Below are 27679 nucleotides of genomic sequence, written 5' to 3'. Positions count from 1 at the left end.
TACCCCAGCCTCTGTGGCTCAGAGAAGTATGAACCTGGAAATATGAAGTCAGAGGCAAGGAAAAGGTAAAGTCAGGCTCATAACCCACAGAAGGGGAAAGACAAAAGACCCACAAGATGGGTACAGTCGAGGTAGACTTGGAAGTAACGATCCTGCTCACCCTCTCAGAAGCCACTTAGAATATCCCTGGGGGAGAAGACACACTGCACCAGGCCCTGTTGGAGTACAGTTTTAGGGAAAGTGAAGAAGAACAGGCTGAGAGAGCCCTGAGCAGATCCCAGAGGGCCACGCATAAAGGGGTGGAGAGCAGGCACTCTGCCTGTTTGGAGCCAAGCCTACAGCATCATATACCTGGCAGCAAGGGAAGAGGGCTAGGAAAAACAAACGGAATCTGTTCCGAAATTCCCCTTTCCCGCAGGAAGGAGTTAAGTAAAGTAGAAGTGGCCTCCTGGCAAGAGGAGCTGCCTGGTCTAGATGTGTAGCTTATAAGCGATGGTGAGGACGGACTTCAGGACAGGCATGAAGCTGGAGACCTCGCTGAAGCTGCTGCAGCTCACCACCTGAGCATGCACAGCGAGGCCCCGCTCAAAGCGTCCTGCATCCACACATTGGGCAACCTCGTGGAGCCCAGCCAGGACAGGAGGCGAGAGCTGTGGAAGGATTAGCGTGCAGTCACTAAGCCCAACCCCGCCCCTACCCTGGAGGCATGGAAGGGAGAAGAGAGGACTTAAGTTCTAGAGCCCAGTCCAGGCAAGATGTCTATACTCTGTAAGGAACCCAGGGTCGGTGAGGCCCATAGGAAGGGACACTGGGCACCCTTTGGCCATGGGTGAAGGTGGAAGAGTGGGAGGCAGAGGAGCACCACTGCCTGTACTTACTGTCTCTTCACAGAGCTTCTCATATAGACATTCTAGACGTTGGGCTGCTTCATCCAGCTTCCGTTTTGTCTTCTGCAGGGAGGGAAATGGATTCTGATTCCAGCTACTATGCCTAACACTACACAGAACCATAAAGAGTCACGGTACCTTAGAGCTAGAATGGCTTAATGCTCTTTCATTTCACGGAGGACAAAAAGGAGACCTGAAGAGGCCAAGTGACTTGCTCAAGCTGACGCAGCCAGGAATGAATGGCAGGTCTCCTCACTCCTGGTCTCACCCTCCTTGCAGTACTCCCTGCGGCCTTTCCAAGCGCTAAGTCTCAGTGCTGTTTGGTCTTGCTGCCAAGGAGATAACCTCCAGACCAGACAAGTCCTCCCCAACTCCACATGGACATCAAACAAGTATAAGATACAGGCAGCATGTCCAGGGACAGTAAGAAGAGTCACACAAGGAACCGGTCTACAGCTAAGGGGTCCTGGGACCAGCTAGGGTAGGAGGGGAGCATCATGGGGAAGGTTCAGACTCACTATGTCAGTGGCAGACAGGGAGCAGCACTGCAGAAGCGCCTCAAAGCTGATATTCAAGGACTGATGTTCAGGAGGCAGCTCTTTCCTGTCCATCTTCGCAGGTGGCCGCTGAAGTTGCTGAGGAGGAAGCAGGGACACAGGAGAGAGAGGCAAGCTGTCCTGCTCATGGCTCCCCTCAGGACTAGTCCTCAGTGACTTGGGGGTCACACTGCTCCCACTAGAGCAGAGCAGAGATGAGGAGGGGCATCCTCCCTTGTCTGCAGTAGAGACACTTGGTATCTGCCCCCCACCCCATCTCCTTCAGCCCAGAGTCTGCCTCCAACTTGAGGAATGAAGCCATCTACCGTGCTCCCTGCTTTTCTATACCCAAGAAAAGAAGGTTTCCAAGAGGAGGGAAACACATCATTCCTGTCACCTACAGGCTAAGTTCTCCTGGGGCTCCAGGGGGAGCATGACTCACACTGGGGACAGCAGGCTGTGAGGAAAGGACCCCTCGTGGCTCAGGGGTGAGGCACATAACTGGAGCAGTAATTGGTGCTGGGGGCATGAATGTCTCTGGCAACTAAAGAGAGAGAAAAGAAAGGCACGTGAGTCTAAGCTGAAAGACTCCTTCGGCCCTACTTTGAGGGAGTGGCAGAAATTATGAATGAACGAGGGCACAGAATAGTGCGTGGGGAACCTGGACGTGAGAAGATGGTGAATGTGTATAAGAAGAAAAGAGGAGGGAGCTGAGGGGAGAAGAGTGAGTGGGGAAAGCAGAACGGGAAGGACCAGGCTGCTTTCTGTACGGAACTAGAGTGTGGGTCGTCGGTGAATGTATAAGGGGTTGAGTAGAGGGGAGATGTGTTGACCTCTTTCCTCTGGAGGTTTCCCCTGGGCACTGGAGCATTTTCCAAGGAATCTTGAGGTCCTGAATAGTATAAATATAGAGGTATTTTAGGGGCATGATCAAAAACACTGTAATTTTTGATCTGAAGACCAGGAAAATTATTTTAGTTGGAGTCTGCCACACCTCCCTCCACAGACCAGCCACACTCTGAGTTGACATTCCCCAACCCCAGTTCATTGGCTTGAGGAAAGAGACTCCCAAGGTGGTAGTGGGGAGGGGAGGAGAGGGAGGCCATGGGAGAAGACTGACCTGGCTGAGGAGTCAAGATGCCAGTGGTTGGGAAGGTATTGGCGCATGGAGCACCTGGCCCTCCTGGAGGGTGTGCTGCAGAGAAGGTGACAGGAGGGGCTGGCGGCTGGGAGCTCATAGGGTTGAAGCCTGGTGCTCTCACAGGAAGCAGAGGGAGCCGTCGAGGAGTCTCAGGCAGGGAGGCAGAACCAGCCTGCATAATGTCTGGGGGTGCCGTGGGTGGACCAGGAAGAGGCCATGTTCCAGGGAATCCCACGGGGTTAGGAGCTTGCACCCTTTGCCCTCCTGACAGCCGCGGCTGACATAAAGCTGAAATGGGATAGAAACAGGTCATTTGCCACCAAATTTCAATTTGGGAGAGACTCAGAGCACATCAGAGAGGAATAAAGCAGCAATTAAAAAAACTATAATAATAATAAATAACTAATACATGTGTGTGGAGATCTACCATTTACAAAATACTTTTAACTATATTCCTTATTTGACCCTCAGAACAATCCTGTGGGGTTGAAATGACCAACATAACAACCACTCTCAATTTTCAAAAGAAACAAAGTGGCTAGGTATATTGCCCACAGGTACAAAGCCAGTAACTGACAGTACTGAGAATTCAGACTTCAAACTCTAAGCTCCTCTCACTAGATAGACATACTGCCTCCCAAATCCATTCTGGCCATGCCAGATGTTTTCCTCTGTGCTCTGCCTAGACAGGTCTCCACTCAGTCACTCACCAGGCCTTACCCCAGGGACCACAGGCAAAGACTGGGCTTCCTGGAACCCAGATGGCCTGTAGTCACTTGTATTCTGCATTCTGGAGCCCTGATAAGGGCTAGGACGGGAAGGTGTCAAGGGCATCACAAGTGATGACAGAGGTGTAAAAATCCTCGGCCTTGGAGATGGAGATGGAACCTGATGGAAGAGAAAAAAGGGTCAGCACTTGGAAAGGAAAAGAAAGGTAAGTAACTGAAAACAGAAAAACAACAAAGAAAATGAAACAAAATACTAATTCTTAAAAAACACCAACAAGGGCTTCCCTGGTGGCGCAGTGGTTGAGAGTCCACCTGCCGATGCAGGGGACACGGGTTCGTGCCCCAGTCTGGGAAGATCCCACATGCCGCGGAGCGGCTAGGCCCGTGAGCCATGGCCGCTGAGCCTGTGCATCCGGAGCCTGTGCTCCGCAACGGGAGAGGCCACAACAGTGGGAGGCCGGCGTACCACAAAAAAAAAAAAAAAAATCAACAAAACTGATAAACCTTTATAGACTGACAAAGATAAAGAGAGAAGACACAATTCATCAAGATCAAGGATGAGGCAGGGAACATTACAACAGACCCTGCAGGGAATACTACAAATAACTTTACATTCATAAACTTGACAACTTAGAAAAAACGGACCAATTCCTCAAGAACCACAAACTACCAAAACTCAGCCAAAATTAAATAGAAAACCTGAATATTTCTATAACTAATAAAGGAATTAAATTTGTAATTAAAAAGCTCCCCCCCCCCCACCAAAAAAAGTCTCGAGGCCTAGATAGCTTCACTGGAGAATTTTACCAAACATTCAGAGAATTAACACAAAGTTTACATAATCTCTTCCAGAATATAGAAGAAGGAACATTTCCTAACTCACTTTATGAGGTCAGTACTACCCTGATACCAACAGTACAAAATAAAACTACAGACCAATATTTCTCATAAACTTAGACACAAAAATCCTCAGCAAAATTTTAGCAAATCAAATCCAACAATGTATATAAAAATAATATACCACAACCAAATGAGATTTACCCCAGGTCATGCAATGTATATCATGATATACTTAAAAATCAATCAACGTAATCCACCATATCAACAGGTTAAAGAAGGAAAATCATTTGATCATATAAAATGATGCAGAAAAAACATCTGACAAAGTTCAACACTGATTCATGATTCAGTACCCCAGGAATAGATGGAAAAACTTCCTTAGCCTCATAAAGAGCATCTACAAAAAACCTAGAGCTACCATCATATTTAGTGGTGAAAGACTGAATGTTTTCCCTCTAAGACTGGAAACAAGGTTAGGGTGTTCACACTCACCATTCTTATTTTAGTACTACAATAACGCAAGAGAAATTAAAGGCATACAATTTGGAAAAAAAGAAATAAAACTGTCTCTATTCACAGATGACATAACTACATAGAAATTCCCAAGGAATCCACAACACACTCCTAAAGCAAATAAATGAGTTCAGGAATCTCATTTATGAGCATTGAAAAGTCACATGATACAAGATTAACACATAAAAACCAATTACATTTCTATACACTGACAATAAACAAGTGGAAACCAAAATTAAAAATGCAATACCATTTGATTTCAAATTGCTCAAGAGAAAATTAAATACTTATGTTTGAAATGAACAAAACATGTCAGGAGCTGTATGATGAAAATTATAAAGTGCTGATGGAGACAGTATTGGAGAGACATACCATGTTCATGTACAGGAAGACTCAATATAGTAAAGATGTCAACTATCCCTACATTAATCTATAGTTTTAATGCAATTCCTGTCCATTTCTGCAAGTTTCTTTTTAGATATAGGCAAACTTACTCTAAAATTTATTTGAAAAGAACACGGTCCTAGAATATCCAAAGCAATTTTGAAACAGAAAAATAAAGTAGGAGGAATTACTATTCCCCATGTCAAGACTTACTGATATAGAGGTAGTAATCAAGACAGAGTGGTACTGGCAGAAGGACAGACACACAGATCAGTGGAACAGAACACGGAACTGAGAAATAAGTCCATACAAATATGTCTGACTAATTTTTGACAAAGGAGCAAAATCAATTCAATGGAAGAGGAACAGCCTTTTCAATAAATGATTCTGGACATCCATTGGCAAAAAAAAAAAAAGAAACCTGACCCAAACTTCACACTTGCACAAAAATTAACTCAAAGTGGAACATGGACTTAAATGTAAAACATAAAACTATGAAACTTCTAGAAAAAACACAGTAGTAAATTTGGGGGACCTTGGACTAAGCTAAGAGCTCTTAGACTTGACATGAAAAGCATGATCCAAAGAAGGAAAACTTCAAAAACTGGCCCTTATAAAATTATTTTGCTCTGTGAAGGACTCTGTTAAAAAGATGAAAAGTAAAATTCTTACATGGTTACCCACACCACACACACAAATGAATACATGTAAAACCAGTGAAATCTGAATCTGTGAATTATACTAATGTCAATATCTCAGCCTTGATATTGTATTGTGGTTGTGTGGGACACTGGCATGGGATGTGGTGGGCTTGGGATGTATGAGACTTCCCAATACATTTCATTGTATCTTCCTGTGAATCTGTAATTATAGAAAAGAGAGAGTGAGAGGAAAGGGAGAGGGGAGGGAGGGAGAGAGAGCCAGCAAGTAGGGAAGGAGGAGGAGGGAGGGGGAAGGTGAGGGAGGAAAGAAAATTAGGGTGGGAATTAAAGGTGGGACAGGATGAATCATCAGAACTTTTCTACCTGATACCTTTATCTACAATCTCCCTGGATTTTATTCCCCTCTAGTAGGCTCCTGGTCTCATAAATTAACAGCATCCTATCCATCTGGGCACTGTGGTCAGTCCCCCCATTTAGCACACTCCTCTTAACCATCACCAGTTTCTGTCAATTCTACCTACTAAATATCTCAAATCCAACCTCACTCTCTAGTTTCAGGTCTTTCATTCCCTCACTATCTCTTGCTATAGCTTCCTAACCACCTCTAGCCTTGCCCTTCCTAGACACATAGCTAGTCCTTCCCCTGCATAAGACCATTCAATAGCTCCTGCCTGCCTTCAGGGTCAAGTCTAAACTCTTTCTTTAATTAATTAATTAATGGCTGTGTCAGGTCTTCGTTGCTGCGCTGCCGGCTTTCTCTAGTTGCGGAGAGCCTGGGGGCTACTCTTCATTGCAGTGCATGGGCTTCTCACTGCAGTGGCTTCTCTTGTTGCGGAGCACGCGCTCTAGGTGCATGGGCTTCAGCAGTTGTGTCACGTGGGCTCAGTAGTTGTGGCGCACGGGCTTAGTTGCTCTGTGGCATGTAGGATCTTCCCGGACCAGGGCTTGAACCCGTGTCACCTGCATTGGCAGGAGGATTCTTAACCACTGCGCCACCAGGGAAGTCCCTCAAGTCTAAACTCTTGAACACAGAATGCCAGGTCTCTCCTGATCTAACTACCACTTGTTACCCCAGCTTCATCTAACTCAGTCCACTGCCACAAACACCTGTTTTGTAGCCCCATTAAAATGTTAGTCATTCCTCAAATGGGCTCTGCTTACTTTCCCTTCACTGCCTTTGTAGATGCCATTCCCTCTGCCTGAAATAGCCTTCCTTACCTCTTTCTTTGCCTAAATAACTTTTAACCTTCAAGACTCAGATCAAACATCATACTCGTTCTGAAACATTCCCTGAACTTCCCCCATCCCCCAGTAAATTGCTTTCTTCTGTGTGATCTCATGGCTCTTTAATCTTTAATCATATCCCAATCATGGTATTTATGAATTTTACTGTAGTTAATTTTTACCTATCTTTCCTAGACTAAACTATGAGCTAATTAAGGGCAAGGATCATGGTTTGTGTACCTTTCTGTTCTAAGTGCCTAGTAGTTGTTCAATAAATAGTTGTTAGAAAAATAACTGAATCTACACTTTATGAAGACAGGAATTTTCATCATTTTTTTCACTAATATATTATAAATATATTATATTATATTATAAATATATTATAAAATCATGCCTGGCACTTGGTAGACACTTAACAGGTATTTTTGAATGAATGAACAAGCAAGATCTTACCTGGTGAGAAGACTGGAATCCCAGTCTGGGAGATGATGTCTCTTGAGAGTGGGGAGCAGCTCCCACAATAACCCGGGGAAAGGGGAAAGGGGGAGACTGCTGGCCCAAGACACCAGAACCCTGGGCATGAAAAAGCCAATCTCTCAGCTGCTGAATTGGTGGCTATAAAAGTTATAATCATGAAGAACTGTGTTAAGTAAAGTTAAAACAAGCAAACAACCCCTCTTACAAGCCTGGCCCCACATAGCATTCAAACTTCAGCCGACCCTCTACATTTCAGCCACCTTAGAGGACTCAAAAGGTCTCTAATTCCTGCCAAGCCTTCCTTCTCGCTGTTCTTTCTGCCTAGAATGCCTGACATCTTCTGGTAAGCTATTTCTCTTTGAAGGTCCAGCTCAAATGTTTTAACCACTGGGAAGCCTTCTTTGACTTCTCCAGACAAAGCCAGCCCCTTGCCTGTGAAGTCCCACAGTGCTTAGTATAAGCTTCTGTTATAGCAGGATAAATTATTGACATCTGACTTTCCCCCAAGAGACTGTGAACCTCCTGAGGGACTAGATCTTATTTATCCTGGGAGCCTCAGCATTTAGCATAGTGCCTGGAACATCGAAGTGCTCAGCCAGTGTTAGATGACTGAATGAAATGGTATGCTCTCTCCACATGCCCCCACTCACCTGAGCACTGTCACTGGGTAGGTAGCTCATGGCAGCGACCAGGCTGCCCTGGGCTGCCAGGAGGTTGGCATACTGAGCGATTCTGTAGGTTGTGGCAGGGCCTGGGCTCACCCCATCAGCACCCCGCAGTAGCTTCAAGCTCCTGTTAGGGACCATCACCTTCTCCATCAGGTCCTATAGGGACAAGGATAAGGGCAGTCAGCCCTCTTCAAAGCACATCCTGCTCTCCAAGCCCAGGCAGCTCAACCAAGGACTTCCCTGCTATGGGTATGAGGGCACCTGGCCATAGCCAGGTGCAGGTAGCAGGTGATGATATATGATATATAAGAGATATGACAGTCAGAGAAGGGCCACTTGGCTTCACTTCCCAAGCCGTTTGAGTCTTACACTCTTATACATTTCTGCCTCTTCTTTTTGGATTTTTTATCTTTTATGCTAATACATCATCAACTTCAGATTCTGTTATACTCTTATTTCATGTGTGACTTTGTCTCCGCATGAGTCTGCGACCCCCACCTTCTCGGGGTACCCACAGAGTATCTGGTACAATTTAGATACAGGACTTTTCACAGAAGCTAATAGAAGGCCCAAGCTCACAATTACTCAAATATCATGTAAACTTATACACCCAAACCTGAAGTGGGAAAAAATTACGACGGTTAATATCTAAGCAGCTGCTGCTCAGTCTCCCTTGACTGAGAAAGAAGGAAGATGATAGCTTACCCATGGAAAAGGTCCCAGACTTTAGGGGCCCTAATCTCTTCCCTAATACCCTGATTCCAGCCTGGTTACTCAAAAGACTCACCTCTGATGTCCCTGCAATCTCCACTGCTAGCCCCTCCTAAAGGCCTGATGTGGGGGACCAGGGCCCTGCAGAGAAGGGGTACCTGTAGAGCCATGGGGGATGAAGCCCGGGGGCATTTTGCCCAGCACTCCACCAGCCGCTCCACACTTCCTGAGCACACGTAACAGAGTCTGGCTTCAGAAGTTAGTGCCCTGCCACCCTCCTGCTCCATGTGAGTTCCCAGCATGTCTGTAGAGAGACAGAAACTTCTTAAATGGCACAGATTCCCTGTGCTCCTCCTCCTCCTGTTTGAAAACAGGTGGGGGACCATGAGCTATGGAACAAGTAGCCTCAGTGGCTTTAAGACAACAGTGAGGTTAATCCTGCTCTGCAGTGAAGGGCAAAACTCTTGCACTGAGATGTGACAAGAAAAAGTAAAAGAGGACCATAAATGCCCTCTACTAAACGTAGAGGGATGCACTCTAGTCCCTGACAACATGGCTTGACCTCCCAGAGTTCAGGCCGCTCCTCTGTCTCCTCCCTCAGTGTGGGAGTAGTCCCTGCTCGCTGCAACTAGAGAAAGCCCGTGCGCCGCAACAAAGACCCAACACAGCCACAAATAAATAAATAAAATAAATAAATTTATTTTAAGAAAAAGTCTACAAATAACAAAGGCTGGAGAGGGTGTGGAGAAAAGGGAACCCTCCTACACTGTTGGTGGGAATGTAAGCTGGTGCAGCCACTGTGGAAAACAGTATGGAGGTTCCTCAAAAAACTAAAAATAGAGTTGCCATATGATCCAGCAATTCCACTCCTGGGCATATACCCAGACAAAACTATAATTCAAAAAGATGCATGCACCCCTACGTTCCCAGCAGCACTACTTACAATAGCCAAGACGTGGAAACAACGTAAATGTCCACCCACAGATGAATGGATAAAGAAGATGTGGTACAGATATACAGTGGAATACTACTCAGCCATAAAAAATGAAATAATGCCATTTGCAGTAACATGGATGGACCTAGAAATGATCATACTAAGTGAAGTCAGAAAGAGAAAGACAAATACCATATGATATCACTTATATGTGGAATCTAAAATATGACACAAATGAACTTATCTATCAATACAAAATAGAAACAGACTCACAGACATAGAGAACAGACTTGTGGTTGCCAAGGAGGAGGGGGTGGGGGAGGGATGGAGTGGGAGTTTGGGATTAGTTGATGCAAACTAGTACATATAGGATGGATAAACAACAAGGTCCTACTGTATAGCACGGGGAACTATATTCAGTATCCTGTGATAGACCATACTGGGGAAGAATATAAAAAAGAATGTATGTATATATGAATCACTTTGCTCTACAGCAGCAATTAACACAACATTGTAAATCAACTATATTTCAATTAAAAAAAAAAGAGTTGGCCCTTAATGGGTAAAGCTAAAAGAATAACCAGGTATGGTTTGGGAAGTGCTCTACTTCATGGTTAAAACACAACTCTACCCCTAGCCTAAAAGCTTAGGTCTCTGTGTCTCACTCTGGTTTTAAATGAATGAGGAGTTTGAAGACTTCCACAGAAGCTGAGCACTTACTGAGAGAAAAGCTTAGGGCTAGGAAGGGGAAGATACCCTAAAGGCAGATCTTCTATGCTACCCAAGGTTAGGCTGGCTGTGCTCCTACCGCACCTGGATGCAAAAGGCCTGTTGTCTGTTACTGTTGAGGTCAACTCCCTTGGGCTGAGGGCTCTCACCCAGCCCCAAATCACTCTTCAACTATGTGGCCACCTGGAGGGAGAGACATGAGTACCACTCTTCCCAGCATGAGGTCAAATAAGCATTATGCTTTCTTCCCACCTCCCTACCCCACCAACTGGACTCGCTAAGATCCTTGAGGTATTTTCCTGGGAAAGAGACTACCTTCAGAAGGTAAAATGCTCATATATGTATTAATGGAAGAGGTATTCTGAGACGGTTTCCACTGGCAGGATTCTCTTTTCTGCATCAAGCACGTTTCTGATGTGAAAGCAGCTTACCTTCTTCTGAAGTTCATCTTTATTGTATCCTAATAGTCTTAGGAATTTCATTCTGGAGTCCTTCTCTAAGGTCACCTAAGGAGCCACAGAACATAGAAGTCTCCATTAAATGAATGTGAAAGACGCTCTCCTGCACCAGCTGGACATCTGTGCCAGTGTACCCTCAAATGTAGTTCTTTGTACTACCACAAGTGCTCACTGAGGCCAACACCATCTCTCCCTATTTCTCCCCAGACTTGATTCCTGTTGGGGTGTGGGCAGATGTGTTAACAAACCCTTTCCCCCTTCTGCAATGAGAACTGGACCTTCAGTTGACTTCCTAGATCTATTGCCCTGGTAACCTGATAAGAGTAAAATGTCAGCTATGTTTCTAGGCAACACAGCTTGTGACTGGTAAATTGCATCTGGACCAGAACTATGTAAACTATAAATAATTGATGTGGACACCATGCTATGGGCTTCCCTGATAGCAAGGACTCTTGTACTAAACAGATCCCTTGCAGGGACCCTAGAAGCTATGCTTTTGGAGTTTGTACAAGAGATATTAGTTCTTGTGGGCCTGGAGCTTCCAAGCCAGGGCAGCTAGCACACCAGCCTGATGTATATCTCATCTTCTTGCACCTGGGGAGCTGAAGGAGCGAACTCTAAGCTGCCTCATGGACTGTAACAAGGACTCCCACAGAAGAGAACCACCTGATGCTCCCTGATGCTGCCCTGCTGACAAGCTGTGGTTCCTGTCCCCTATCCTTCTGGGGAGACTGATGCCAAGTGAGCCTTCAGTAGTCTTATGAGTCTAAACGGCTAGGTGAGAAGACTCCTAAGTGGAAGTTGCATGGATATAGTAAACGAAGTCAGCTTACCCACTCAGTGTTCCAGATACTAAGGGCCAAGGCTTCCTGAAGCCCTACCCTAATGGGTTAGCTGGCCTGGGCCCTTCATTTATCCCACACTGAACCATGAATTCTTACTATGATCTTTCTCATAGTCTCTCAGGGCCCCCTTCTTCTATCTTCTTCTCCTGGAAATGTTCATCCATACTCAGCTTCAGGACCATCATCATGAACAGCTCCTGCGTAGCTTTTAAAAGAGACTCCCCTCTGTCCTATGGGCACCAATGCCTCCTTTGTTCAGCAGAGTAAAGGCTGAACTCCTAATTATTCCCTCTACTCTTTCCCACCCCACCATTCCTGGAGCTACTACCTGTATCCTGCTTATAACAATAGCATTATTTCTTACTATTTTCTTCCCACATCTCTTTCTAGCTTCATTCTACGGTTGATGATCTTCCTCAGATCCTTTTCTCCTCAGATTCCTGGTATCGACCTTCATAAAGTTCTAGTAGGGCTTCCCTGGTGGCGCAGTGGTTGAGAGTCCGCCTGCCGATGCAGGGGACGCGGGTTCGTGCCCCGGTCCGGGAAGATCCCACATGCCGCGGAGTGGCTGGCCCCGTGAGCCATGGCCACTGAGCCTGTGCGTCCGGAACCTGTGCTCCGCAACGGGAGAGGCCACAACAGTGAGAGGCCCGCGTACTGCAAAAACAAAACAAAGCAAAACGTTCTAGTATATCTGAAGCACAGACTCCAAGTTCTTCTCAGACCCCCCAGGACAGGCCCTGTCCTTCTTTTTGCATTCTACTCTATAATCCCAAAGATATGACTAATCCTCTCACTGCCTGTCCAGTTATTTCTTTCTTTCTTCAGCTCTCTCCTCTCACATGCTCATTTCCTTTGACACATAAAGCACTCATCACGGTGTCATAAGCAACCTGAAATTAAACTGACGCTGCAACTGAAACCATGCCTCCAGAGTAGAGTGGGACTTGAGCCCTGAGTCCCACCACAATGACTTGCCTTGGGTTACCTGAAACAACTCAAAGCCTTCCAGCTGATCCTCTTCCCTTCCTTTCCCTTTCTTTCTTCTCCATTCCCATCACCTTAACTGCCCTGTGGCATGGCACTGTGAAAGCCTTCATCCTGGCTCTGGTAAAGTAGCCAGGACATCAGCAACAGTAGGAAAAAGGCAAATGCTGCTTGTACTCCTCAGTTCCCCTATAGCCATGAATGGTCTCTGAGCCTCGGGTAAAGGGTGAAGACTTTGTGCCCGGGGTGGGTGCCATGTAGGAAAAATCCCAGCGAGGTTAGGGCCTCTGTAATCTGGGCCACGTGGTGGTTGTTGACAGAGGCTGGGGTGCCCGGCTTTGGAGAAACACTTCTGAGCAGCCAGCCTTCAGGCTTCCTACTTTCAGGAACTGCCAGAGCATCTTTTCGCTTTGCAGTGATGCTTGCTGGATCTTGTTCTGACAGTAATTCAGGAGATTTCCTGATCCCAGGCCCTTCTGCAGCTCAGCTGACCGCATGAGGAATTCAGGTTCTGTGGTGACCTGACTGATGAAGACTAGGCGGAGGCAAGGCTGTGGCACCTGATGGGCAGGGTTGCTGGGGAGGCCAAAGGTAACCAGCTTCCCCCCAAACTGTTGAGGAAAAACAAGAAGGGTTAAGGCAAAAATTAACACCAAGTCAGGATCATAGGGAAGGCTATCTATTGGTTGACCCTAGGATAGGAAAGCAATAATAAGAGAACTCCTGGGGGTAGAATAGGATCAGGAATTCAGTAGTGAATGTACCCCACCCCAAAACCACTCCTGCACTTTCAGCGCCATCAACTTAAAACTTCAGTACATGGTACTCATCTTTTCCTCACCTGTCCTGGTACCACCTTTCTCCCAGTCACCTGGACTCAACTCCTTGGAATTATCACAGTCTTTTTACCCACAATAGCTGAGCAACAACAAAGTCTTCCTTCCCTCTTCTTGTTCAATGTCTCCCACGCCCAGTGCTAGCACTGGTCTTTTCCTCCTCCATTCCAAGCCTTAGACTACAACCCTATCCCTGCTGCCATTCAGGAGCCTGTACTGGTTTCACAAGGCCCCAGAGGAGAGCTGAAGCTCCTCTGCCTAGAGTGCACAAAATCTTTCAAAATCAGGGCCAGACCTGCGTCTCCGGCACCTCTCTCTCTGTTCATTCATGTGATCACTCCACATCTCCAAAGTGCCCAGTTCATTCCTGCTTCTGTGCCTTCAACCACCACAACAACCCCACCTGAGAATCCTTCTCACCAAATGAGGTACTTTATATAAAGCACCTGGAACAAAAGCAGAGCCCAGGAAAGTTCCTTTACTCCAGCAGTTCTTCACCTTGGCTGCACATTAAAACCACCTGGGGAGCTATCCAAAGTCACCAGGCTGTACCCCAGACAAAAAAATCAGAAGCTCTGGGGGTGGTACTGGGCATCAGTATTTTTTTTAAGTTCTTCAGGTTATTCCAACTGCAACCATGCTTGACAACTACTGCTCTAGTCCCCAACAATTCACTACTACCCCCTCCTTAATGAATGTTCCCAGCCAGAATTCTTCTCCACTCTTACAGCACAAAATCTACATTACAGATTGTGCTAAACAGAACCATCTTAACTTTTGATTTGTGTAATACTCGACAGTTTTACAAAGTGCTTACATATATTCTTATTTGAGTTTCATGTCAATTCACAAATAGAAGCTCAGCAGGTCCTACTATCCCTGTTTTACAGATAAGAACACTGAAGTCCTGAGTTAAGTGACTTGCCCAAGGTTACCCAGCTGGTAAGAGACAGAGCTATGATAAGAATTCAGGCCCCTTGACCTCAGAGTTCTTCACCTCTGATGGGGTTAAAGACGGGCACCATGGAGGAGGGTGGTATTTAAGCAAGCGACCTTGAAAGGCTGCAGTAGGATTCAATGTTCAGGAGAGAAGCTGAAGGGTAAGGTACAGGTGGAGGCAGCAGAGTTGAGTTATTCATAGAACAGAAGTAGACATATATAACTGGAGTAGAGCGAACACATGAGAATAAGGTGGGAATAAAAACTGGAGCAGGACTTGGCCATTTTGGGGGAAGTGGAAGTTGGACAACATCGCCTGTTTTAGTGCCTTTTATTTTTTATTTTTTTTAGTTCAGCAGAGAATTCTCCAGGGCAGGTAACTTTGCGCTGGATCGAGATGAGCTGGTGCAGCCCCAAACGCTCACATAAGACATGGTGCTCTGCCTCGGCCTCAACAGGTGGGTGCGTTTCAACTGGACAGACGAGGGGCTGAAGTGCGTGTTTTGCCAGATCTACTGGCACCTACATCCTAGGGGCATCCTGGTCCTGGAGCCCCAGCCTTGGTCATCCTACAGCATGAGAAAGACTCTCATGGAAACAATCTACAAGAACTATCATCAAATTCAGCTGAAGCCAGAGCAGTTCACTTCCTACCTGACATCCCCAGAGGTGGGGTCCTCCAGCTAGGAGCTTGTGGCCACACCCCACAACACCTTCAAAGACTTCCAGTGTCCTGTCCTGTAACTGTTCCACAAGGCCCATCCCCCCAGCCACTAAGTGGCCTCCTGAACAGACAGTGTGAAGAAGCTGCCCGCTGCTACAAAGGACCTGGGGGAAGAGGAAAGTATCCCAAGGTCTTTTCTTTCTGGCTCCAAAGATAGTTTCCTCTCTTGGATCTGCAGAGAAAGCCTTTCCTGTGTTGCTGCCCCAGCCTCTTCCATACACCTCTGGCGCCTAAGCAGCAAGCCCGGCTGTGCTGGAGTCACCATCATCTTCCTCTCCCCCACTCCACTGGGCTGGATGGCATGGACGGTTTGCTGACCTCTGTTCTCCTGGGGCATGGGAGGTGGTGGGTATCAAGTTCTCTAGCCTCTTGCTCCTGTTGTCCCAAGGAGAGATTCCCATTTCTCCTCGGCCCTTGTCCTAGCTGTGTCTCAGTGGACCACAGATAGACGGACTGAGGGTTAAGAGGGGAATGTTGATGGGGAGGTCTGCAGGTACTGTGAAAATCCTTCCCTCTGCTGTCCCCCACTGGGAGAGGTGGGGTTTGGGTTTGGAATGTGAGAACGGCACAATAAACTTGATGTTTAGGGCAGTGCTCCCACCCCCCCCAAAAAAAAACTGGAGGTAAATGGGGCTGTGTACATTTGGCCTTGAGTCTATAAGGCAATGGCGGGGGGGTCAAAGGTTTTGAGCAGAGGAGGGAGAGGATGAAATCTACATTTTTTTTTCTTTCCTGCTTTGTATTCATCCTGTTCTTTTTGTATTCTAACTACGCCTGGACTCACTACCAGTCCAGGTATGTAGATGTGGAGAAAAATCAGATGGAATCTCAGGCAGTTCTCCATAAATGAGAGTTCTAAAGCAATCAATTCCTTTTAGACAGGACTGGCACAGCAAGCAGGGTGAAGGGGTAGAGAGGGAAGCTACAGCAACTCTCTGCTTGAGCAGTAAAGTGGGACCTGATCTCAGACACAGGCAGTGAGAATAAACCTCTTACAGAACACAGCTCCATGCTGGGCACACAGTAGGCTTCACACACACACAGTACACTTACAGCAAATGAGACACCTGCTGGCCTTCTCATCCATTTGGGGTTTTTTTTCAGGGGAGATATCAATGATGCTTGGGCCACTTGCTCTGGCACCTGCAATGGTGGGAGATGCTGGACTTTGCTAAAGGAAGAAGAGATCTGAGGGCAAAAGGACACCTGCATCACCAGTGTGGAGTGGTGGCTCAGCCAGGAACTCTACCTACAAACTCCATTTTGGGAGGGATCCTTGAGACACCCAATTTGGCCCACAAAGGCAGGACTCTCATATTCCAGGGGACTGGTAGTAAGGATGGGACTCCCATGCAGTAAGGCTCTTGGAAAGCCTACTGCATCCAATGTCTACAGTGGAGTGTGGCACAAAATGGATCTATAGGAGGCAGGGAGGAAAGACAGTTCATACTTCCAAAATAGTGAAGGGTCCTAGCATGGAGGTCCAATTTCCCCGAAATACCGCTGGGAACATCCAAGAGCAAGAATCAAGGTAAAGGCCTCCTTTATATTGGGCAGGAACTGACGTCCTTCCGGGAAGATGGGCACTGGAGCAAAGGTTCAGCCTTCCCAAACCCAGGGCTCTGGTCTCCCAAGTCTCCAATAGTCCCCACTTCTTCCCAGGCTTATGTCCTTCCCTCTCCCGCCAAACAGAGACAGTTCCTTCCCTCCAGCATTCTCCACCAAGCCCTTCAAACCTTGTCAGCCTGTCTCATCTGCTGGACTTCCCAGCTCCTACCCATCACAGAGTATAAACTGATCCAGCCGTCGAAGGGGGCAGCAGAGAACACTGGAGGGTCCCAAGGGCACCACTGCACATCAAAGCACCAGCTGCTCAGTGTGGGTAGCTTATACACCACCTAATATGAGGGAACACAAGCATTAAGGAAACCTTGACTTAGGTAAGGAAACCCTGAACACACAGGTGCAGCCGGGACTCCCCTACCATCCCAGCATGCCCACAGAAGGGCCAGCCTACCTCGCTGCTCTCCAGGTTCCAGCACAAGACCTGGTTGTCCTTGGCACTACTGAGCAGTAGCTCAGTGTCAGCCTGACTCCATGACACTGACAGGATCCCCCTAAAAAGGAAAGAAAAGAGGAACTAACATTTGCTGAATGCCTACTGTGAGCAGGGTGCCTTATGTATCTTGGATAAATCTCATGCCCCCCAAAATGAGCAGTCTGACTTCATTTTACAAATGAGGAAAATGAGGCTTTGGAGGAAATTAAGGAACTTTCAGCAGTCAAGCAGCCAGAACCCAAGTCAAATCCCAGAGCCTGTGCACTATGCGCTATACCACTCTGCCTCCTGCAGGTCACTGAAGGATGGCCTGCTTCTCTTCCCTGATTGTACGGTAGGAATTACGAATCAACATGAATCAGGCAACCACCCATCCCTATAGGTGCTTTTAGCCCAGGAGGGTAGTGAGGACCTAATGCTCAAAAGTCCCCAAGGGGCATGGCCCTTGAGTTAGAAAGAACAGACTATGGGGCTGTTTTCTCTGCTGTAGGCCCAAGAGCTACAGCTTCAGAGGCAGGCCTGTTCACAGAAAAGACAGGAGCCAAGGTTCCCTTATTAAGAACTCTTGAAGGAGGCAACCTAATCACCTAAAGAAATGAGTACTGTCCTCAGATCAGAGCTTGGGGACTCTCCCAGTGGGACTAAACATTGGCTCCAGTATTTCTCATGACCCTATCCCCACTCCCATCTCTGGAAGTTAGATGGAAACTCAGGCTCTTTTCCATAACCTCTGGGTCTAAAGGAACTCCTCTTGATTGGACCTGGAACTAGAACTAGGTAACTATGTGTTCACTGGGATAGCTTTGAAGCCAGGGAGAATGTCTGGTAGCCAAAGTGAGGCATGCATTGCCTTCTACCCAGGTCATTTATGCCCCCGCCCTCCAACAAGGATGTGGATGGGGTTTGAGATGCTGCCTGCTGTGACTCTCCAGCACCTTCAGGGGTGAGGAGGCAAAGCACAAGTCCCACAGATGAATTACTGGAAGACGATCATCTTCTGAACATAGCACCAACTGGGTGGCCATGTCTGGGTGCCAGGCCAGGCCTGAGCAGTGCATCTGTGAACAAAGCAGACCCCAATGGGCCATGTAACCTGACTCTTCTGGTTATGAATCTTTTTTGTCCAGCTGAAATGGGACCTCTCTGAGGGTAGGTTTTGTGTCTCTCCTATGTGACTGGGAACACCACAGCCATCAGGGAATGAGTGATGACCATAGCAAGGAGCACCAGAAGCCTCCAGATCAGCTCAGTTCAGCTTCCCTAAGCTTTCACTCTCAAATGGAAATCTGCTGAGGCTGAATTCACAGGTGTAACAGCCGAAAGCAGAACCCTCGCCTGGGGGAGAGCGGCTCCAACACTAGGCCTGAGAGAGACAGCAGAGCCCGAGCCTATATTCTGCCTGTATTCAACTCACCCTATTGCTGTGATCACTGACTTTGATGATAGGTTCATTCTTCCTGAGATCCCACACGACTGCCTTGCCGCTGGGGTGAGCAGAAGGCAGAATGTGTTGAACCTGACGGTTCCAAGAGAGTGCCTTGATGTCTTCTGGGGGCTGCTGAGGCAGGATGTGTGGGGGGCAGGTTGAGGACAACCTGTCACCCCTGGACCAAGAGACAGCTGCTCTTCCACTGCTCCCAACCACCCAGAGAAAGGCCAAGAGTAGACATGGGGCTATCCAAACCAAGCCAGTCTCGGGAAGCTGGGAGGGGAGTTTTCCAGAGAGGATGCTTTACGAAACTGGTGTAGAAGCTGAGAGGACAGATGCACTTGGGTTTTACTCCTATCCCAAAGTGCTCCTGAGAGGATAGAGTCAAGATTTTAAAACAGCCCTCTCGTCTCTGACAAGAGAGAGAGGGAGAGGAAAAAGGTGAGGGAGGGAGGGAGGGAAATATAGACCCCCAAGACCCCCAGAGAGAATGAGGCAGAGAGAAAAGCCATTGATACTTTTAGGACACAAGGTGCTATCAATTCATACTGAACTTACCTCACGATACTGTAAGCATAAGAAACAAAAGCGAGGAAGAAAAAGACGGGCCCAGTTACAGACTGACAAGAGAGGTACACTCAGAGACAGAGACACACAAGTCCCCCAACCACATGGGGGAACCAGATACAAAGACAACGCTGATCCTCCCCCAAAAAGGACAAGGGTGTATCTGGGTGTCCTACTCTTGCCCCTGGTCAGCTAAGCTCAGGGCCCAAGCTTGCCTAAGCTATACTACGATAAACAGTACGTTCACGCCTTCTCTCAATGTCTTTTACTCCCCTCACCCTTCTTCATTTGCCTTCCAGAAACCCCTGGGTCAGTTAATAACCACAAGCCACCCCTAACCCGTCCCCACCCGACTCCAACTCTCTATTATCTGGCTGGTAGGCAGCACGTTAGTCTGTGGAGCTTTAGTGCCCTCCAGTGGTGAAGATGGAAATCTCCTGTGGGCTGGCTGCCTCCATAATTCAACGCTCCCTGGGAAAATCAGGTGCACACTCTTAAGCAGCAGCACCAGAAGGCTCCTCACCTGTGACTTGGATCCTGGGGTCATTGGCACACTCAGGTTATTCAAATCCCAAATGAAGATTTCTGAATCATTGGCCCCTGAGGCCAGGAGGTTGCCCTGTATGAAGGAACAGGCCTTTGGAGACACGCCTTCCCAGGAAGAGATGAGAGCAGAAAAGGGGGAAGGAGACCCACATGCGGGGCTTCCAAAGCCACCCCCACAACAACCTGGGAAGGGCTCAGAGTTAGAGACCACAGGTCACAAGCAAACACTTCCCTTCAGATCTGTCAGCCGTGTCTGATTAACTGAAATGTAGTACCTGGAACGGATTAAAGTCAAGGGCTCTGACAGCCCCCGTGTGCTTCTGTATCTGGGTAATCACAGGCTCCTTTCCCGAAGACAGGATGTGGGTCACATTGTATAGAGTAAGCATGCCATCATCCCTGCCGCCTGCAATAACCCCGGAGCCTTCCAGAAGCCCGTTGCCAAAGCTCCCCCAGATCAGCTTGTGCAACCTACAAAGAGGAGGAACTGGCATCAGCACCAACTCAGGTCCACGTCAGTAAGTAGAGAATGGGCATCTTTGCCAGCCTCTGACATTACGCAGGCATCCCCACCCTTGGTCAGGGCCTGCCTGTCTCCCTCATTTCCCAGACACAGAACAGAGGTCTCCTCTGCCTGGTCCTCCTGCCGTTTGGCTGAAAAAATGTTCCATCTATGTTACACTAGAAGCCAGGAGGCCACTGCCACGGAGCTGGGGGAGGGGTGCTTTTTATGTTTTTGTTAACATTATTGGGTTTAATATAAACCCAGTGATAAACACTTCAAATAAATTACTTCTTAATCCTCCCAACTCAAATAACAACTAACACTTATTTTGATAACTTCCTACGTACTAGTCACTAGTACGTGTTAAGTGCTTTACATGTTTTAGCTGATCAACAACCCCATGAGGTATTAACTCCATTTTCAATTGAGGAAACGAGGCACAGAGAAGTTGTGAAACTTCTGTATATACAGTTAGTAATTTTACTCCCATTTGACATCTAGGAAGTGACAGAGTCAAGGTTCAAAGTTAGGCCCATCTTATGCCAAAGCCTGAGCTCTTAACCATCATAAAATATTGTCTTCTATTTAGAGCAAGATCCAAACTCTTCTATACCTGAATAGAAGCAGGTTCCTTAGGCCAACAGTTGCTGTCCCCTCTTCCCTCTTAAACTGGAAGTGAGAAAAGATCTAAGGACTTTCCCATCCCATGCCTCTCCCATGTGTCTAGTCCACTGGAACTACCATGTGGATTCAGTGGGCCAGCCCTAGAGACACAGAGGCACAAAGAATAAATGCACCGTTTGGGGGACACTTTTCTGGCTTTCTGAGCATCTTTTACACAAGAAAGAGATGGACCCTGGGCTCCCTGCACACAAGTATGGGTCCCCTGCAAAGCCCCTAGGGAAGGCATGTGAAATCCCCAAAGGCTCACAGGTGGTCTGTCCTCCATTTCACTTGGCTATCCTACTAGACAAGGATATTTCTGCAGCCTTCCGAGAAGCCAGATTTCACATTGAATGATGTCGTAAGATCTCTAACTGAAATTAAATGTTCCCACACCCTGGGAACAATCAGCAAAGAAATTGAATGGGGTGACCAGGCAGGAACCTGTTTGGCCAGTCATTAGAGCAGAGCCAACCGGTCAAAAGTGAAGAGCTGAGCACTAGTTCAGACCAGGTCAGCATCTGAACAAAAACAGCAGAGCTGAACAAACGGTGGGTCTAAAGCTACTGTCAGAAAGGCTATATTTTCTAAGGTTGCGCTGACCTTAAAAGGACAGAAGAATGTGTTCCATGCTGGCTCCAGAGGCTGCCATGTCATCCAGGGGCTAGAGCTCAGCATGGGCAGAGGGCAAGTCAATAGGTTAGCCAGAGAAGCCTCTAATAGGTCACACAGGAAGCAGAGGTAGGTATGGCCATGGAAACTCACATGGGAATGCAGTGACCGTGGTATGGTCAGAGCACATGATATATAAAATCAGAGTAAAAGGTACCTGAGACCACATGGGAGTCACCAAAGGGTCGGAGAAGAGGGCCCAGTTACTTTAGAGTGGCTGAAATGCAGAATACGGGGTGTGACAAAATGATTTTTCTTTGTGTAAGCATGCAGAAAATACATTCCTATTGTTAACACTTCACTAGTAAGGGTGAAACTGGAGCCCGAATAGCTGTGATAGACAACACCTGGGAGAGGGGGAACTCCTGGGACGAGTCAAGCAAGGAAGGAGACTTGATCAATCATCTCTGCCCTGCAAATGGACAGTCGTGTGTGTGTGCGCGCGTGTGTGTAAACAAAGAGAGAGCACACAAGCATGTGAGCAAATGTGACAAAACATTAACAACTGATGAGTCTAAATGAAGGTATATGATTGTTCATTGTACTATATTGTGCAACTTTTCTGTGTTTGAATATTTTAAAAATAAAAAGTTATAAAACAAAAAAGATGGCCTTTGGCCTGCAAATAGGAACTAAGAGATTTAAGTAAAAGGTATAGGGAGACGAGTTTGTATAGGAAGGTGGGAACTTTGAAAACATGAGAATACACATGGAATTCTCTGCTAAAGAGCTTCTCAGGATAATGATGGCAACGATGGAGACCATATGGCATCACAGAATGAGGGGTGGCACCTAAAGAAAATACAGGTTCCTGATTCCCACCCAGACCTTGTGAAGCAGAATTTCCAGAGACAGGCCCTCAGAATCTACATTTCTAATAAGAGCCCCCCAAGTGATTCTAACAAGCTGCCAGGGTTAGGAACCTCTGTACTAGATACATCAGACTGCACACCAGCATAGAACAATGGGAAGAAGCTGAATGCATAAAGATAGAACCAGCCCCAACAATCAACTCATGGCTATGCTCCTGGCAAAAAGAGAAAAACAAGGCTGGAGAGAATAAACTGAGACCTGTGAGATCAGAACGTCACACCAGCTAAGCTCATCTGAGGCCAAGCTTCAGCTACCTTACGATTAGGAATATGTGCTGTATAAATTCTTGCTCCCATGATTTCTGTACTTCTTTGGGATTTTGCTTTCATTTGCTTAGTGAAGTTCCTTATGAAAAATCCCAACCTCACGTTAGTGGATTAAAGTGAAAATGAGTTTGTCCACATCCTAGCCAAAATAACTGAGGAAATCCAAGTTTCCTTAAAAGTCAGAGAGATGAGGGCAGCGCTCCAAGCTGGAGAATAAAGACACTGGGGTGGAGCGATGGCTGTCTGAGAGGAGAACTACTTTTCTGAATGCCTAGTATGCACCAGGCTACTATATGCCAAGTATGTTACTCAAATTTACAGTAGAGAAAACAGGGTCAGAGAAGTTAAATAATGTGTCTGATAGGACAGTAGATGGCAAAGCTGGGATTTGAACCAAAGTCTGTCCAACAACAAAGTCCATGCTCTCTCCTCTGTGATCTTAATGTCTCTAGAGAGAAGGCAAGTCTTAGAAACAAGAAAATTAGGAGTAGTACCAAAACGATCTTTTACTGCTTAGTGTTGTCCCTTACAAAGGCACCTAAAGAGGGGTCACAGTGCTCCCCAAGTAGCTAGAACTGAGATAAAGGTATTGGAAGATAGATCACCTACTTTCTCCATGTTACTAGAGGATGGGTCAGACATAGGTTACAGTGGCCACTCAGAGATCTAGAACCTCAGTGTAGACAGAGGTAGAGTGCAGCAAATCACCCACTGACCCCTGAACTCACTAAGCCACAGCAGCTACGTCCTCAACTCAAAAGTCAATACACAAACAATGTATTATTCTCCCAGATAGCTTTCTTCTTGAGTGAGATTCATCTAACAAACCAAACATCACTTGCTTCAGTGCACATGCTAATCCATATTGATTCTGATTGCATCCAGGGGCATTAATTCGCACACTCTCTTCACTCTATTTATAGCTTAAGGCTGTCCCTTATCTACACCCATACCAGTGTTTCAGAACATTTCTCTTTCAGTCAGGTATTTCTAAATAGATGATATTTCTCTGATACATCACGGGTTGAGGATAAGGGGATCTTCAGGATTCAAATGTGGTTGAGGCATGGGTCTGGTAAAAAGGGCAGGCAATGGAAGGGGGAAGACTTTGAAGAGTATGTTTAGTTAATAATAAAGAGATACGGAGAGGCATTTGTTTAAAAAAAAAGGAAAAAAGGAAGGAGACTAAACTAGAAAAAGGGAAGGAGAGATTGAAGATAAGACTTAAATTTGGAGTTCAGTAGATTCTTACAAGTCATCTTGTACAACCTCTTCTTTACATATAAGTGAGGAAACCTAAGATCACTGATGGAATTCAATTTGCCCAAAGTCACATAGTTTTAGCCAAGGTAGCAACCAAACACAACTGTGCTTTCCATTAAACCAAGCAGAAGATGATACAGAAAAGAGGAAAGCATAAAGCAAAGGATGGGTTGCCCTTCGTCTACCCTGATCATCTTGGTCAACTGTCTGTGATGCTGACTTTTGAGTAAGTGACCTAACCCAGGCTGGAACAGAAAGAAGTGGGTGTCTTAAACCCTGGAGGGTCTAAGATGATTTCTTCAGAAAGGTCCCAACCGAACTGTGTCGAAAGTAATCCCTTAGGTCTTTGAGAATAAGACTCAATCTTTAGACACAATTATAGAGGTGGAAAAAGGAAGCTAACTGTACTATTTGTTTTGGTTATAGTCCCCAAATTCCTGCAGGGTAGAGCAGGGTGTGAGGTGATGCTTCATGATTCCTGAATACAGTACCAACATTTCAAAAAGTGTCCCTTCAACCTAGTTGGCTGCCAAACAAACGGATTGTTACCCTTGAAAAGCTCTTAAGGCACTAAGACTAACTGAAGACTAACTATAACTAACTGAACTGGTGGACATGAATGCTCCGTTTGGTAATCCAGAAGGTTCTAGTATCACTCATTTATTCCACAGATATTTTTTAACCACCTAATGACAGGCACTGTTCTAGAAGCTAAAGATACAGCAGTGAATAAAACAGACAAAAATCTCTGCCTACATGGATCTCAGGATTCAGTTTCAAGGTTTCTTAAGCAATTACATTGCCTCTTTCTTAGGAACTCCTAGCCCTAAGGAGCCACTACTATGCTGAAGCTGCTGCTTGGCTGGTCAAAGAAAAGAGTCCTTGCGCTCACTGCCCCTTTTCTTATCTTCAGGAGTATAAACATTATTAAATTAGCACACCCCTTTCAGCAGCCCTTTCTGAAATGCTTGCTTAGAGGCTAAGAATATCTCATCATTACTGGTAAACCCGCCAAGGCCTGCTCTTCAAAAGGTAAAAGTACTGGAAATACAAAGAAATGTTAAAAACTGCAAAATAAGGGATACTGTAACAAAGTGATATAGGAGCTCAAAAAAAGGAGAACAAAAACTAACTTTCATTATTAGGTTAAACCATGAAAAGAAAGAAGAGGGTACTTCTGTCTAAATATCTTAATCTAAACACTCAGATGGACCAAAAAATGCACAAGAAGATGGAGAGTTGCATTCTAGACCGGCAATCTCTAAAGTGGATGGGCAAGATAATCCTCTGGGCTGTAAGAAAAAGATTTATATTTTTAATATTAAAAAGTAGTACAGGGCTTCCCTGGTGGCGCAGTGGTTGAGAGTCTGCCTGCCGATGCAGGGGACGTGGGTTCGTGCCCCGGTCCGGGAAGATCCCACATGCCGCGGAGCGGCTGGGCCCGTGAGCCATGGCCGCTGAGCCTGCGCGTCCGGAGCCTGTGCTCCGCAACGGGAGAGGCCACAACAGTGAGAGGCCCGCGTACCGCAAAAAAAAAAAAAAAAAAAAAAAAAAAAGGTAGTACAGTAATACATGTATATTATTTATACTAAATATATACTTGAGTACAGTGAATATTCACATTTTTCCTGATTGTACAAAAATTTAGAGATCATTGATTCAGACTGTAAGCCTCATCTTTACACAACCTGTAAAAGAACAGTTGAATAATAGAAAGAAGGTAGGTTTTGGAGTAAGACAGGCCTAGACTTAAATCCTAGCTTCTCAGAGTTTTGGTTCTCTCCTATGTAAAATGGGAATAACGGTATTTTTTGGTTAGGCTCATTTTGAGGAATGAATAAGATATTATACAGAGCCCCTAGCATAGTGCCTGGAATGTATACATGTGCTTGGTGAATGCTAGTACCCAACCCTGTAAGCCTGCCAGAGCCATGAAATCCATGAGTGCCCAATCGGTGCCTGACAGCAATGAGGAGAGGATCATTCTTTCGCCTCCCACTGGCAGACAAGGAAATATTGTGTAAGGCTGTTATGTTCACAAGAGCCAAGGGAGGAAGGAGCCAATTCCTCTGCATTCAGAGACAGATCAGGTACTTGTGGGTCCAGGCTTCTGTGAGGCGTCTCTATCACATGATTCTGCATGACGCTGCTGCTGCTGACCACAAAGGTTGGAGTGGGTGTTTTCAAAATCCTCTTGCAAAATAAACCCAGAGTTAACTTCTCTCCTACTAAAAGACCATTCTCCCCTCACTTGTCTCCTCATGAGCCCTGAGAAGCACACACTACTCCCGGGATTCCCCATCAGGGTCTACATCAGGATCTGCCCTGCATACCCATCAAAAGTTCAGACATAGTACCTGCTGGAGGGAGAAAGGACTCCCTTGCATTTCAAGTCCAGAGAGGGGTCCCTGAAATCAACCTCAAAGATTTCCAATGTGCCATCTGTACCAAGGAGGCATCTAGCTGCTGGGCAGATGTTCCTAGGCACAAGAAAAGTCAGGAAGAGGCAGCATATGAGCAACAATATATGCACGGATTTGGGGTATAAATGGTTAAGCAGTAGAGAAGAGGAGGAACAGGAGCAGACTGGATATACCCTTTTTCAAATGGTAGCTCCAAAGAAAACAAGAAAGCATGAGGTGCTTAGCCTTAAGCCAGAGTCCAAGGTTGCCCCCAGGTACCAGAAACTCCTAATATCCCTTTGCATATGCTGCTAGCCAACTCCATATTTCCATGACTCTAAAACTTTCTCTGAACCACAATAAAGAGCCCTGGATACTATGTTTCCCTTCAACCTATGTACTCAGTGATCCTTATCCACAGTAGTGGCTAGCTGGGCTCCACACTGGGACAGCTGGCCGCTCAAGTTCCTTCAGCTTCATGGTCTGTCCTGTAGGTGGCAGAAAAGTGACCCTTTTCCTCAGTCTACTGAAAATAGAAACCAGCAAGCTTAAGGGCCAGATCAAGGGGAACACCTGTGGACATGAGAGCTTGTTTCTCTGTCACCACCAAAGAATGGGGCATTTTGGGGCAACACAGGGTAACAAATACATGACCGTCTGCAGATCTGTAATGACAGTTCATTTTCCCAGTTACTGAAATCTAATGCTTTAAACCCTAAAAGATATTCAAATACACTAGTTGCCACAGGTCCGAGGGTGATGATAACCATCAAACCAAATAATCTCTCAGTGACCCTATCCAATCCCTTGGTTTTAAACATCATCCATATGTCGATGACTCCCAAATTTATATCGGCAATACAAATCTCCTCTGAGCTACAAGTTCTTATATACAACTGCTAATCAAATATTTCTACTTGGATATAGTAAAGATACCTAAAAGTTAGTCTGTTTAAATTGGAATTCTCTATTCCACCATCTCGTCCACCCATCTGTTCTTCCTTCAGTTTTCTTCATTTCAGCAAATGGTACCACCACACAGACAAATGCTTAACCCCCAAACCTGAAAATCACCGTAGATCCCTCCTTCGCCCTTATTCCCTTCTAATCCATCATTAAGTCTTCCAAATTTTGCCTCTAAAATATACCTTAATCTGTCTATTTTTCTCCATCTTCACCACTGCTCTATTTGAAGATACTATCATCTATCA

General features: G+C 46.2%; 1 protein-coding gene across 1 annotated transcript; it reads right to left on the bottom strand.

Annotated features, from left to right (window-relative positions):
- Positions 1-235: 235 nt before the first annotated feature.
- SEC31B (SEC31 homolog B, COPII coat complex component) lies at positions 236-27371 on the bottom strand. Its single transcript, XM_060033462.1, is given in 23 exon segments — positions 236-650; positions 879-950; positions 1406-1522; positions 1821-1967; positions 2257-2315; positions 2544-2852; positions 3275-3452; positions 7369-7530; positions 8043-8216; positions 8930-9131; positions 10514-10617; positions 10866-10940; positions 13105-13335; positions 16277-16411; positions 16960-17121; positions 17241-17340; positions 18198-18340; positions 18697-18840; positions 19802-19897; positions 20100-20295; positions 26424-26517; positions 26520-26562; positions 26886-27371. Coding segments are annotated over 23 exon segments (3186 nt in total). The 5' UTR covers positions 26949-27371; the 3' UTR covers positions 236-470.
- Positions 27372-27679: the final 308 nt, after the last annotated feature.

The sequence above is a fragment of the Delphinus delphis genome, chromosome 16, assembly GCF_949987515.2.
Source record: "Delphinus delphis chromosome 16, mDelDel1.2, whole genome shotgun sequence".
Classification (NCBI taxonomy): Eukaryota; Metazoa; Chordata; class Mammalia; order Artiodactyla; family Delphinidae; genus Delphinus; species Delphinus delphis.
Note: the sequence above shows the minus strand (reverse complement) of the source record. Positions and strands in the feature narration are given on the sequence as shown.